At 40.0% G+C, this 15038-nt stretch overlaps 1 protein-coding gene across 1 annotated transcript in view; it reads right to left on the reverse strand.

Moving 5' to 3' along the window:
• FBN2 (fibrillin 2) overlaps positions 1-15038 on the reverse strand; it is a gene marked incomplete at both ends in the record, with an annotated part of 253753 nt that overhangs the window by 52279 nt on the left and 186436 nt on the right. The window contains 10 exons of the mRNA XM_084251943.1: positions 98-223; positions 2479-2601; positions 4788-4910; positions 6549-6674; positions 6926-7051; positions 7212-7334; positions 7816-7941; positions 9719-9844; positions 10623-10751; positions 14320-14445. Coding sequence (XP_084108069.1) covers positions 98-223; positions 2479-2601; positions 4788-4910; positions 6549-6674; positions 6926-7051; positions 7212-7334; positions 7816-7941; positions 9719-9844; positions 10623-10751; positions 14320-14445 — 1254 coding nt within the window. The remainder of the gene's footprint in view (positions 1-97; positions 224-2478; positions 2602-4787; positions 4911-6548; positions 6675-6925; positions 7052-7211; positions 7335-7815; positions 7942-9718; positions 9845-10622; positions 10752-14319; positions 14446-15038) is intronic.

Here is a 15038-nt window from a genome sequence, read left to right on the forward strand (position 1 = left end):
ATTCTGCTTCCAGGTGGGGCCTGTTCCAACCCTTTTTGTGGTTTCATTTGCTGTCGTTGATCCAACTTGGAAATAAGTTGGAATCCTGGTGACCCACCTTGGCAGGATCTGCTGTCTGAGGCTGGAGTGAAGCCCATCTCACACTCACAGCGATATGCACCCGGGACGTTGAGGCACTGTCCATTCTCACAGAGATTTATGTTTTCTGCACACTCATCAACATCTGTGGGAGAAGCAAATCATATCCCCATTAAATTATGAATGTTGTGACACGCTGTTTTCCTTGCTATATAACTAAATCAACTTTACCAGCTTGAGTTAATACTCATTAACATGAAACAATCACATTCACCTAAGCAACTTGGCAGTACTGCTATTTAACCTCCACCATCACCTTCAATCCAGTGCAACTAATAGGAAGAATGCAGGTGTCTCTCAGATTTGTCTTAGTTCTCTTTTAATGCCAATTTGATGCATCCAGATTGTACCAAAGTCCTTCAGATATAACCAGGAATGTTGGGCCTCCCCGGAGGTGCAGGTTAAGCCCAGTGCTGTGAAGCTGTCCGCAGCCTCCGCAGCATGGGTTAGATTCCCAACCGGCCAGGGAGATTCCCACATGGCATGGTAGACCTCTCCTGTCTCGCCCACTGCTCCCTTAGCAGTGTATACACTCCTCTTAGCAGTGTATTTCGGTCCTTCTGCCTGTTCCTCTCCTTGCTCTGTCTCTGGTGAATTCTCTCACCCTCCTGAGCCTCTGGCCTGTACCCCAGTGCTGGTATAAATAAATAAATCTTTAAAAAAAATACCCAGGAATGTTGGAATTCATCTTAAATGGTGTTAATGTTAGCATTGCAATGAACAACTGATTCCTTCACTCATTCAAGTACTTTTAAGGAAGTTAGGAAGTCTATGGGAATGAGGAAAGTTTTTTTTATGACATTACAATTTGATTAAAGAACTCCATCTTAATTACACATGTAGGGTAAGGAAAATGTCAGGCTTTACTGCCCTCCCACCATCAGGATAGATGACAAAACCCTGCGGTCCTGAATGCATGCCTGACGGCGGGCACCTGGAGTAGGGTGTGGGCATAGGTAGATGGGATTCACCAGGGCCAAGACTGGGCTTTTAAGGTCGGCGTCACGGGGACGCCAATAGAAGCCAAGCAGAAGCCGAAAGAGAAGCGGAGAAGCAGAGAGAAGGCCGGAGAGCCCAGATTGAGTGAAGACTTGCTGGGGGCTGGGAGGACTGCCAGCCTCCTGGCCCCCCAGCACCCTTGCCTGCTGTGTACTGGGTAAATCCCAATAAAAAGACGTGCAAAAAGCCACTAAGGACTCTGACTCCTCCTTTACCCAGTCTGCATGGGATCAGAAAACCTGCACTGTGTCCATTCCTGCCCTTTAGCACACAGATGGGAGTTATTACAGACCTTAAAGATAGTTTATTTAATTTCATCAAATAGATAAAATGGGGGAGGGCAGAATCCAATGTTCATAGAGAATCTGGTATTTGTGTGTGTGTGAGGGGTGCCCGACATTCATATTTTCATTTACTTCATCAATCCTGTGAAGTTTAGAGCAGCTTACAGCAGCTGACTGAGCTGAGGGAGTAGTCTTGGTTGCAGATCTGCGACTAAGCCAGGACCCATGTATAGCTGTGCCTGTATCCTAAGTCCTGCCTTTTCCTTCACACCTCGATGCAAGGAATTTTGAGGAAGATGTAGTATCCAAGGTTTAAAAGTAGTGAAAGTTTTAAAAATGAACAAACATAATTTTTTCAAGAGGGATGTGAAACTGATGAGTTTGTATTTTTTACATCAATAATCAGAAAAAAATTAGAGTCTATTTTTTAAAGTGTGTCTGAGAAATATCAATGTTACAAACTTAAATAGCAGCAAACATGGATTAAGCTCTCCTGGTGTGTTTTTCCTAAGCCCTTGACTTCACTTTTATCATTCCATTTAAGCTTTCCAGTAACATGTGGTAAGCTGAGATGCTAATAAGTACATTAAATAGCAGTTATTGGGTAGGTCATCTATATTAAGAAGCTGAATAGTGTTCCCAATATGTAATGCACTAGGTTGTATAAAAGAAAAATGATATTATTATTACTGTGCCCATTTCAAAATGGGGAAATTAGACCCACTCAGGTTAAGTAATTTACTTAAGGTTAGTAATCAGCAGCGGCAAGTCTGAATCCAGGAGTTCTGTGATTTTTTTTGTTTGTTTTTGACCACTGTGTTAATAAATAAATCAGAAAAAATGACAAGCAGTAATAGAACATGATAGCTATGAAGGCCATTATTTTAAAACTTCCATCAACATTGTGGAAAATTTTCATGAGTTTGTGGTTAATGTGAGAGATTTTTACATGTAAGTCAAATGTAAAAACAGAGGTAGTGACATCAGGCTCCTTCAACTACAGCTTTCATTACATAAGGGAAGCATATAGTTTGCACCTCTGGGGACCTTCACTCACCAGAGCAGGTGAAGCCATCTCCAGTGAAGCCCTCTGAACAGGCACAGCGGTAAGAACCTGGGGTGTTGACGCACTGAGCATTGATGCTGCACTGGTGGGTTCCATTCGAGCATTCATCTAGATCTGAATGACAAGAGGATATAGCAGTGAAGTTCAGAAACAAAAATGGAACATTTAAACAGTGGTCAAATGGCACATGTTTTAGTTTACCTGTAAGGCACAGTTCTAATTCTTTAATATCTCAGACCTGTAATACAAAATGTTTATGACACCAACATGGGCCAAAATTATTAATTCAAGCATTTTATGAGATATCTAGTCAACTAGAATTTTAATGGTTAAAAGAAAAAAAAAACCAACGTTAGACTTCCTTCTGACTTCTACTGAGAGTGGATTCTGTCACTGAAAAAATAATCAGCTGAGCAGTTTTCAAGCTCTTAGAAATGAGGAAGCCAAGATACAATTCTTAACTTCATGGAACCCATTGTCCAGTGGAAGACAGAAGTTTAACACAGAAAATTCAATTAAATTAAGCGCTGTTATACATACCATGAAGAAATGTCACCAGGTACCATGAAAGAAGGGAGAGGGCATCTGATATAGACAGTAGGGACAGGAAAGCCCCACTGAGGAAGTAATGTTTAGTAGACCTAAAGGATGTCTAACAATTTACTGGCTAAACACAAGTAGGGATGGGTACTCCTTGAAGTGTAACAATGAACAGACATTGAGTAAGAAAAGCTTGGTGTGACAAAAAAAATTAAAGGAGGTTGGTGTGACAAAGCAGGAGACAGAAGGAGCAGAAGGAGAAGAAAGGTGAAACTAAAGAGATTGTGGGAGGATGATGCGGGGTCTAGTAATTTATGGGGGAAAAAGCTACATTTTATGCTAAATTCAGTGGATTAGAATGATAATTGTGAAGAGATGAGATGCATGGTTAAAAGGATTCATCTGCCTGCTATGTGGAGAATGGACTGCAGGAACAGAGAGGGAATGAGCAAGCACATAGGGGTTTCTTTTAGTGTCCAGCACAAAGTGGTGGGGGGAGGAAGGGGAGATGAAAGCGGGTGGGGAGTATGACTGAGACTTGACACCAGAGTAGGGTAATGGAGACAGCATGGAGTGGATAGATTTGACATTTTAGAGGTGTCTGGTCATGGTTTAATCTTTCGTACTGGAGACAGGTTATTTTGAAATAACTGGTCAGAGTGCTATAGGAACTAGAAAAACAAAAGAGGGAGTCTAGAAGGAAGAAAAACAGTAGATAAATGGGAACCAGAAAAATGGGAATCAGGACAAACTGTGAGATTAATGATGGCGAGATGGCTGGACTAGTAACGGGCAGTTAGTGGACTTATGACGCAATCAGAGAAAACTGCTTAGCAGAATTATTTGGAAGCAAAATTATAATCATTTAAATTCTATAGTCACCTCATAAACATTAGACAAATAGAGAGCAACTGAGTGGATAAGAAAGTATATTCAAATTAACCTGTATTATGGATAAGTGATCTTAAACTTTTAATTCTGACTCAGGCCTAAAGCATTTTAATGAGTAATGCTAGAGAGGTCACTGTAGCTTGCTTTCTTTTCTATGTTAAAATGATCTGGATAATTCTTACCATTTGGAAAAGGCTTTCTTGTTAAGGCATTTAAGACACTGAGCACACTAAGCAGCACTGTGAGTGACACTTAGGGTAGAATCCAGCTCTCTGCCTCAAAGCTATACGGGATTATTGGACTTCAGCTCAAGAGCTGTAAAGCCCAGAGAATGGCAACTGCCTTCCCCTCCTCCTTTCTCCCAATCAGACCTCTAGCAATCCAGCAAAACATTAAGATTTCTCTGGAGGAAGAATTCTATGTTCTATCACAAAAGCTGGTATTGACCACTTAATACAAAGTTAGATTTTCAGTTTAAAAAAAAGGGGGGGGGCTTTCATTCTCTTCATTTACTTTACTGGGTTTAAAATCTCACTGATCGCTATATGAAATGACTGGGAATATGTGTTAGTCATTTCTCATCATACAGCTCGATGAATTTCTGGATGCACATCAAGTAATTTTTACTGAACAACACACTAGAAAGCTGATGTCAAGGCATGTTGTTGTAAATCAATCATTTATACCAAGTTTGAAGGATACTCTTCCATAGGAATTTATCTTGCAACTAAAGATAGCACATGATTTTTAAGAGAACAAATGAGGTTGAAGAGTATGTTCCTGCTCATGTGTGTGGTTTAACAACTGGACAAAAAAGAGTCCTAAGGATTTTGTGTCTTAGCAAAGGATGTCTACACTTGTAAACTCACCAATACATTTGATGCCGTTTCCAACCCAGCCTTCTCTGCAGCTACATTTGAAACTTCCCGGGACGTTGAGACATGACGCATGCATGTCACAGTTGTGGGCACCAATTTCACACTCATCCACATCTGAGAAATATTAGTTAATGGGAAAAGATATAATGCAAATTAATTAGTTCTTCTTTAAAGTGCATTTCTATGTAGGTAACAATTTAAAATAAATATGGAAATACTTGAAATTATATAAAGCATACTATTTAACATAATATTTATTCAGAGTAATGCAAAATTTGGCAGTTTATGATCCAAATCAAATACACCCTTCCCCAGGAAAAACTGTCAGCCTCTTTCCAGTAGGAGTGAGATGCCTCCTGAAACACATGTGGGTCATCCCCAGTGGCCCTTTCTTGCTTGGACCCAGAGAGAGCCCCATGGAGAAGGTATCAGAATGTCATAAGAAATCTTATTTCTAAAAAGACACTGCTATTCTATCTTATTAATATTTGTTACATATTTTTTATTAAGAATAAGCCTGCTTTTGAAACATGAAAAAGGGCATTCTCCTTTGAAAATTATTCTATTTGTCATCTTATCTTATGATATTAATACAGTATTTTACAGTTCTTGAAACTGATCATTTTGGTATATACTTTTCTTTTATACATATATAAATAGAAGAGAAAAGGGAATATATAAAAATACTAAAAGTGTTATCCAGAATATCCCCAGAACTTTTGCCTGTCTATCCATCCATCCACACAGTATAATACACATATATACATGTATATGTATACATGTATATGTATACATGTATATGTATACATGTATACGTATACATGTATATATGTGTATTTATGTATGTATATATGTGTATGTGATGCATACATGCATGCATACATATCGTATATGTAGCTTTCAGTCTCTAAAGATTTCTAGAATAGGAAATTTGTTTCCTCCAGCTCAGCGATGATGTATTATAAATGCTGAAATCGCACCCACACATAGACAAACACACACGCAGCTTCAGAGCATCCTGCACAGAATATGCCTACTTTCTTTACTAGCCCTCAACTTTAGGGCCAGGCTGCAATATAAGCTGCCTACTACCTGTCTTGAGCAACACACCTTGCAAGGGCTTAAAAGGTCTTAAACAGAGCAATGAGGAACACCTGGGCCAAAATATTGAGCTGGAGACATCCTAGCTCCCCCTTCAAGCAAAAGACAGAAGTGAATTGGTGAAGAATGGGAACAAGAGGTAAAGTGGCTGGGAGGAGCAAAGAAAGAAAAAGAGATAAAAGAGAGCACTACTCTGGCAGGAAAAGGAGAGAGCAAAAGCAAATGGAAAGAGAGGAGAAAAGAAGGGAAAATAGGGGAAAGGAAGAAAGGATGAGGGTCTAAGTAGAAATCAAGATTCATTTTGTCAGAAGACCTGCCAAATGAGCAACAACCAAGTACTGCCAGCTCGTGTGGTGCACCTTTCTTGTGTGTGCCTCCTGCTTTGGCAGCCGTCTTCCTACTAAGAGAGTGAACACTGAAGCAAGCTACCAGAAAGAAGCACATCAGAACTACAGGAACAGACTCCACACCCCTCTCACTCTGTAGCAGGGTCTGGAGATGGTGCCAGACCACCAACATGCTCTGGTGGTTACTCATCACAAAGAGTATCAGCCTGTTGTGAAAAATGGTCTCACAGATGTCAGGAAGAAATGGTGTGAAAGGGGGCTCAGAAATATAAGAAAGCAAAACACAGAAGAACGTGAGAACTACCTGTGCATCCTGTGGTCCCCTTCTTCACGGAATAACCCAGTTGACAGTGGCAAATGAAGGATCCCTTGGTGTTCTCACATTCCCCAAACATGCAGATGTTCGAATTTAGGTCACATTCATTTACATCTAGAAAATTTGTTTTCAATACCTTGGTTAATACTGATTCATATCTCTTAAAATGAATAGCATAATGCTAAAGTATATAGAAAAAATTAAAATGTAAACTGTTCTAAGACATAGTATTGTGATACAATGGTTTGAAAATTTTTAATAACTGAGAAAGCTCCTCCTTATGTTTAAATGTAATGTGCATAATTGCACATGAAGTGTGTGTGCATACATGCATCTGCATGATCCTCCTTTCTTCTGGTACCCACCAATGCATGTTTTCATGTCCATCGAAGCCATGAAGCCATCATAGCACAGACAGCGGTACTCTCCAGGGATGTTGGTACATTGGCCACCATCACAGATATCGGGATTGTTTTCACATTCGTCAATATCTGATGATGCAAAATTAACCACAAATGAAAATAAGGATGGCTGTTATTAAGTGCAAGTATTTTTTTCCCTCCAGCTCCACCAAAAATATCTGAAGAGGAATTTGTAAGAAAAAAACTCATTTAGATGCACACTCTCTGTATTTTATTTTCCTTTCTGTACCTGCGCACGATCTCCCATCTGGCATGAGGGCATAACCTTCACTGCAGCTGCATTCATAGCTTCCTTCCGAATTAGTGCACTGGGTGTCACAGCCTCCGTTCATTATCATACACTCATCAATATCTGTGAAAACAACAATGTGAATACATCACTTGTTAGGTCTACTTGGGGAGGTTGCAATTGTATGGGGAATATAAAAATAAAATTTATTATTAAAAAAAAAAAAGGTAGAGATTTTTTTTTCCCAAACAGATAATGCTTAAATAGCTTTGGACTTTTCTCCCACTTCTTGTGTTGATTATCATAATACCGTTAATCTTTCTTAGTTCTTTTTACTTCCTTTATGACATCATTCCATTTAACATTTAACATTAGCTCCAGTAGCCGAAGGTTAAGAATTGAGAAGTGCAATTTTAACAACAAAACTAGACATTCTTCTGCAAAATGGCCAAAAATAGCACCTTTGAGATTGGCCTTCATTCTTACATTCACTTTTTGGGACAAAGGACTTTTATCAGATTCATTATATGTACAATCACTGCTGGAAGGTGTCCCAGACTGACTTGAGAAAAACAAGTTCCAGACCCACCTGGCCTACCCTTACCTGTACAGCCCTGACGGTCTGGGGTGGCCTGGTAGCCAGGATTGCAGGAGCACTGGTATGTTCCAATCATGTTCACGCATTTTCCATTTCTGCACAGATTATCGCTCAGGGAACATTCATTAATATCTACACAGAAAACAAACAGAGAATTAATGTTTTATGCAATAACCATATCACTGAAACTATCAAGAATATGCTGCATTGGAGCCATACATCTAAAGGGCTTTGGGTATCTCCAGGGAAGTAAGATGTTTTCTTGGGGCATTCAAAAAAAAATGTTGGAATCTATAATTCTATTATTTCTACTTACAACAACGCTGTCCAGTAGAACTTCCTACAATGATGGGATTGTTCCATATATGTGCTGGCCAGTACCAAGCTGCCAATGAGCACTTGAAATGTGGATAGAATAGCTAAGGAAATGAATTTTTAATGTTATTTAATTTTAATTCAATTTAAATAGCCACATGGGGCACATCAGACCAGGGACATCTAGCACATGCCAGAAATGAAGCTCACAGATATTTTGGATATGAATTGCTAATACTTGGTATATGAATTTACACTGGCATGCGCATCTGGTTTTTGTCAGATGATCAAGTATTGCTGAATAACTTGGAGTTTCTTGAGGGAAGACGGCCAGCTCCACAAGACAGAGCCTCTGATAACAGGGCCTTCACTTATTCATCTATTTTAATGAACTGTGTCTAGTCTCTCTGGAGAGGTAGAGGCACAAAAGATTCTGTCTATACATTGGGCAGGTGTCTTAAAAAAGAACAAACTAGTACCAACCATGCAAAGACAAGAGAAGAGCAAGAAAACAGCACAGGGAAAACTTTGGCTCCTATGAGCTACTTGTCAGACACAACAAAAGATTAAAATCAATGACAACTGCATCCCAAATTCTCAAAATAACCAAGACAGTGATGCACAGATTTATACCTGTGAATATTAAATGTGTAGTTCACTAAATGTGAAAAAATCTTGTATTGTACATTGCTCTTTTGAGGGGTATTTCTCAACTACAAGATCTGTGAAAACTAATTAAAATAAAAGACACTGAACTTAGAGATCTCTGATTACGGCATCACAACCATACACACCTATTCTATAATCATCTGCATGAAAAAGCTTTTCATACCAGAATTAAAATGAAATAAAAATACTTAAAACTTTTTAATTCACCTTTTAAAAATGTGTTTAGTCTATGATTTAAGTTTCACCCTATACAGTAGCAAAACAATTTAACTAGGGTTCATAAACATATGTATAATGGGCAGGTGTGCGCGAATGATGTTTTCAAACAGGGTGTGTGGTCTGCTCTATTTTAAATTGTTTTATTTGTTTATGCTTTCAAGAAAGATTTTCTGTGAAGATATTTCCTGGTGAACTCAAAGTTTTAAGGCCAAGCTGCTAGAACATGGTAAGCCCAGAGGCCCTTATAAATTTATGAAAGCACAGGTTGGAACGCTCCAAGACAAGCTGACCCCGGGGCCAGTGAAGACACCACAGTGTTTCTGGGACAAGAGGGGGTGTGGGGAGCTAACATGTTTATGCACATGAGAGTAGACTCTAATGTTAGCTACACAGATGCAGAGTAGATTCTGTGTGGAAGAGTAACCCCTGCTGAACCATCAGGAAGCAGCCCTTCCAAGGATGGGTGTTTCAGGGTCTCACACAGAGTCCCTCATGCAGGGTCCTTTCGAGTGTGCTTGCAATAAAAAAGGGGGTAACCAGGATAACTTGACTTATTTGAAGGTATCACTGAAGCATACTCTAAAGACACAGCTGAACTCCCAACTTATAATAAGCTAGGCTTCATGTGCCCCAAACAACTTTTGTTAGACCAGACCGGTGACCTTGATGATGGGAGTGACCCCACATGCTTAGGAGACAAACTCACCCACACAGTCCTCGCGTGATGGTGATAGCTCGTGTCCCAGTGGGCAGTCACACTGGAAGCTGCCCTCAGTGTTCACACAGGTGCCACCCCTACAAAGGAGAGGGTTACGTTCACATTCGTCAATGTCTGAAAGGTAAAAACGTGAGATCCATTAAAAAACTCTTGAGAAAAAATATTCACGCATACAGCATGGAAGAAAGAATTGCTATCTGAGGTAAGTGTGACTCAAATATAAGAGATGGGCTTAATAGGAGATGGGACATTTACTAATTGTCTAGAGACATTTACTAATTGTCCATTATCAGCAGACAAATAGTAAGTGTTCTATAGCTACCTCGTGTAAAACGATTAAGTTCACAAGAGATGAAAATAACCCATATTTGTTTCCTATCATCCATACACTGTTGTCTATAGTCCCAACCCAGGTGAAGGAAAAATCTTAGGCTGACAGACTATTATGTCCTATAAGGTTAGTCCTTAAGTCACTGAAAGTGAAACAGTGGACTAAAAGTCTGGCAATACTAAAAAGAATTTGTAGTAACACACAAATAAGAAAAACAACATGGGATTTGCATGACTGAATATAAATTTGGGGGTGAACACACAGTGTCATGCGTTTTAAATGACTCCCTCCTGAGTTGTTAGTCTGTGTTGCTTTTAGATTTCTATGAATAAACAGAACCCAGTCTCAATAGCTCAATGCCACTAAGGCGCCAAGGGGTTGGGGCTCCCCAAGAGCTATCGAGGAGCAGATTTCCTGTCTGACATTTAAATCTGTTCTTTCTCTCACAACAGCTCCTTGCCAAGCAGACTGTTAACAGCTCTGAGTCAAGCCAGGGGTGAGCTAACAAGTCTGCACTAGACAGGTCTCCAGACTGGCGAGGAAGAGCAAGACCACACTCACCCATGCAGTTCTTCATCATCATGAAGCCGCTCTCGTAGCCTTCGAAGCACTCACACTCAAAGCTGCCGGGAGTGTTCACACAGATTCCGCTCCCGCAGAGGTCAGGAGAGATCCTGCATTCGTCGATGTCTAATGCACAGGGTTTAAAAGAAATCAAAAAACAGATGAGATGAGAAGGTGTTAAAAGAATAGTGAGGGATACGGCCTTTCAAGTGAAAGTGCAACAAATTTGAAATTTTGCTTTCAAGATTTCAAGAGGCTTGCTGTATGTGAACACATTTTCAGGAGATAGGTAGAGCAGGAGAGGCCTTTTAAGGACATTCCTTTCCCCAACTGTCAAAACTGCCAACAGGCAGCTCTTGCTGCCCACCCCCAGCATGCAACTGCCCTCCCTGCCAACCTGGCATCATGAATGCCATCTTCTTTCTCTTTTTTTATGATACAGTACACAGGGATATCTTTTATCATTCAGATTTATCTAGCTTTTAAACTTTTCTTTCTAACAGTGTTACTATTCTCTGCCCCCCAAACAGGCCAAATTTTGACGTTGATGTAATTTATGGAAAAAATCGCTCTTTGAGTTATTCCTTTTCTTTTTTTAAACTTCCTGATGGTAGTGTCATGTAGTAGGAGATTGGCCTGGGAGTTTGGATACCAGGATTCAAGCTACAGCTTTGCTTCCAATGTTGTGACCATGAATCAAGTCTTTTAACCTCTGGGCTTTCAGATCCATTGTTGTAAAGTGAGGAGGTTGGACTGATCCCTGAAACTGCATCCAGCTTTAAAACTCTCACATGATGACTTAATTTTACTTGCACAAGGCAAACCTGCCTGGAACAGAATCCTTCGGCATTATTCTCATACCACTTTTATTTATTTATTTTTTGTTTTCATTGAAGTTCCTTCAAGCACTTAAAATTTTTTTGCCTTTAGGAATTCTGGAATTGTGGGTTTCTCTCTGTGGCTTACAAATGGTAACAAAAGGATGAATTAAGCAATTGCATTGTAGTCAAAGGAGGCAGGAGGCAGATGAGGAAGCAGTGGGCACACACTGGCCATGCGGTGCACAGAGACTATGCGGGTTCTACCACGCTTGCCCAGGCACAACTCTCAGCAACCAGTCTCTGAATAAGGGGCAGGCCCACCACAGACAGACAGCCTCACAGGCAGACTTGGTCACCTAACCTTGAGCCACCCAGCACACATAACAGGGCATGGCTGTGGAATTTGATTCCACATTTGTGGTTTTGTGTTATATTCATATATGAAAAGACTGCTGATCTAATTTTAAAAATAAAGAACAATGATGTGTTTAATGTATTCTTTTTTATTTACTAGAGTAAATAAGAATCTTTAAGGCATCATTTATAGTCTCAAAACCAGAATTCTTTTAGACATTTCCCATACCTAAGATTTTTTTAGTACAGAAGTCACAGCTATAAAATATGACTAAGAAAACATGATCTATTTTTTTAAAAAAACTGTCACAGTGCAGAAAAACGCTTTTGGCGGTATATTTTTTATTTGATGGATTTCAATTGTGAAGATTTTCTATCAGGATTTATCAGTGGTTAACTTGTATATGCTCTTTTTTCCTCAGCTTTTAAACTTTATTTCCCCAGTGACAGACCTAACTGAAAAAAACTACTTAAAGAAAAAAAAATTGAAAAAAATTAACTGATTCAATTAAGCAGTTACTAACAAGCACATTAATTCTTTTACTTTCTTCCCAGGAAGTGGTGGTAGGACCCAAATGAAGAACATGGAGTAAGTTCTGGGTCAGAGCAGGGACAAATTATGGCTGATGTGGTCGAGCTACGAGGGTGAAGACTGCAGATTTTGGAATCATACCTGAATACAATTCCCATTTCTGTCATCTATTGGGTGTAGGGATTTCGAAAAATCATTTAATTTCTCTGGGCCTCAATTTCTTTAACTGTAAAATGGGCAGCATAGGAGGAGCCACTTCATAAGTTCACTGAATCAATATTTGGTATGTGCTTGTTTTGTTGACACATAGATTTAAGACTTTCTTTTTCTTTTCTTTTCTTCTCTTTTTTTTTTTTTTTTTTTGGCTCAAGCCATGTTTATTTGGAGACAAGGGCTGGACATGACCACTAGAGTGGATCTGAGGGGGACGAGGTTGTGGAACTGGTTCCTAACATGTCCCTAGCAACTCATTCCTGGATGCAGAGGTTGCTGAATGCAGTATGATCAGGGGCTAGGCTGGGAGGTCTCCACCACATGCCTGGAGAAGCCTGGCAAGAGGAAGAGGGGTAGAGTCTCAGCTTTGCTAGCAGCTGGTTTGAACCTACATCTACACTTGAGCTCCCTGCTTCCAGAAGGCAAATATATAAGCTTTTTCTGATGCTTTGAAGAGGGTGACTTTTGAACTGATCCTTGAAGGCTGTATAGAAATTCTAACTTTAAACTAAACAACTAGTTAAAAAAGAGAGATGAGAGGTGAAAGCAGGAAAACAGAATGGCAGCTTGAGAGAAAAGGAGGGCTCGAACACATTTTGAAATCATTTATAGGTCTAGGGAAGGGAACCAAGAAAGAGGGGGAGATGCTGGAGAATAGGGATGAACATGCTGAGAAGGGCCTGGGGCAGAAGGAGGGAAGGAGGTGAGAGAAGAGTTGCTTACTGAAAACTGCAGAAGAATATGAGTCACAGCTCAGTCTCTGAAAGTGAAGGAGTTAGTGGGTGAGGAAGGGATATTTTACTTCAAGATAGGAGGATGTATGGAGATCAGATTTTAATCTTAATAAAGAAGAAAAGGAGTAATAAGTGATGATAGGGTCTCTAGTTCAGAAGGGGTTTAGATGAGGTGCTGAGAGAAATTCAGTAAGTGACACTTAAAGGGGAATAGAGTGTTACTAGGGTGCTTTGAGACCTGGATGAAGGTGAGTCTAAGGATCTCAGACTCTCCCAGCAAAATTCAGTAGGCCAGATTGGAGAGAATGGTGAGGGCATTAGGAGTTGGGATAACGTGCAAGACAGAGCAGTGAGACAAGACAGAGGAGCCTTAGAAGACTAGACGGCTGTTCTGAAATGCTCTGGACATATCCCAGGCTGGGCAGATCCATGAATGAATCCAGTGACACCTGACAGAATAAGAAGGTAAGGAGTCAAAATAGACGTGTCAACAGAGACCACAAGATAGTAGTTATGAGGGCAGAAGAAAAGAGAAAATTCTAAAAAGAATAAGAATAAATAGAGTTCTCAAAATAAGATCCTGGAGATACATTTCACAATAATTTGTTATATTATCTTATAGAAAGAAATAGAATTTCATATCTTTTTAAACTAAAGGGGTTGACATGGATAAGGATATGGATAGTGACTGAAGCATAATTACTAAGAAAACTTCATAGATGAGGTTATAACCTCTACTATAAACTACAAAATTTTTAGCAGAATTCTGCATCAAATTTTTATGATTGTTGACTTAATGGTCATATACTTTAGGACTCCCATATTTTGAAAAGTCCTATTTTTAAGTTGTTTCCATAGGTAAAACAAGTAGCATTTTCATGCAATTTTGCAGCTCTCAGTAAGTGCTAGTTTAAAAATAAGGACAAGAAATAGGAAAATTTACATGTTCTCAGTGAAAGGATGGGCTTTTGAAGGTGTATTTTCAAATCAAGCACAGGAAAACTCAGTATCTACCACATACATCAGAAGGATACTCTTACCTGTGCAGTTTCTTTCCTCCATGTCTAGAGCAAAACCACTATTGCAACGACACTTGAAACTTCCAATTGTGTTTCTGCACTTTCCATAGGTGCACATCCCAGGAAAAGCTTTGCATTCATTGATATCTAGAAGCAGAACAGAGCAGGAATGGAGAACTGGCTGACATAAAGAGTAGGCCCATTATTTTAAGTTAAAAATCTAGCATTATGGAAAGAAATGTACCGAAGTAAAACCAGGGGATATCAAAATGATGAATGTTTATATAATGCCATATAAACAATTTCAATCTGAAAAAGGTTCTGTATTTTTTTTTCATTCATTTATTTCTTTATTTCTTTATACAAGCACTGGGTACAGTCAGAAGGACAGGAGGGCAAGAGAATTCACCAGAGCCAGAGCGGGGAGCAGAGCAGGCAGAAGGGCTGAAGTACACCGCTGAGGGGAGCAGCGGGCGGCAGGAGAGGTCTGCGCGCCATGTGGGACCCTCCTCTGGTGGCCGGGGAGCAGCTGGGGATTGAACCGGCGCTGCAGAGGCTGCGGGCAGCTTCGCAACCCAGCGCTCAACCACTGTGCCACCGGGGAGGCCCAGGTTCTGTATTTTTAATGAAGAGCTGTGACCATTTGTTTGGTGAAGGCCCTATGGGATGGAGGACTTTTGCTGCCTTAGGGCTACACCTGGACTGACAGCACTAAGGAGAGCAGAGGTAGAGTGGAAGGA

The sequence above is a fragment of the Talpa europaea genome (assembly GCF_964194135.1).
Source record: "Talpa europaea genome assembly, chromosome: 13".
Lineage (NCBI taxonomy): Eukaryota > Metazoa > Chordata > Mammalia > Eulipotyphla > Talpidae > Talpa > Talpa europaea.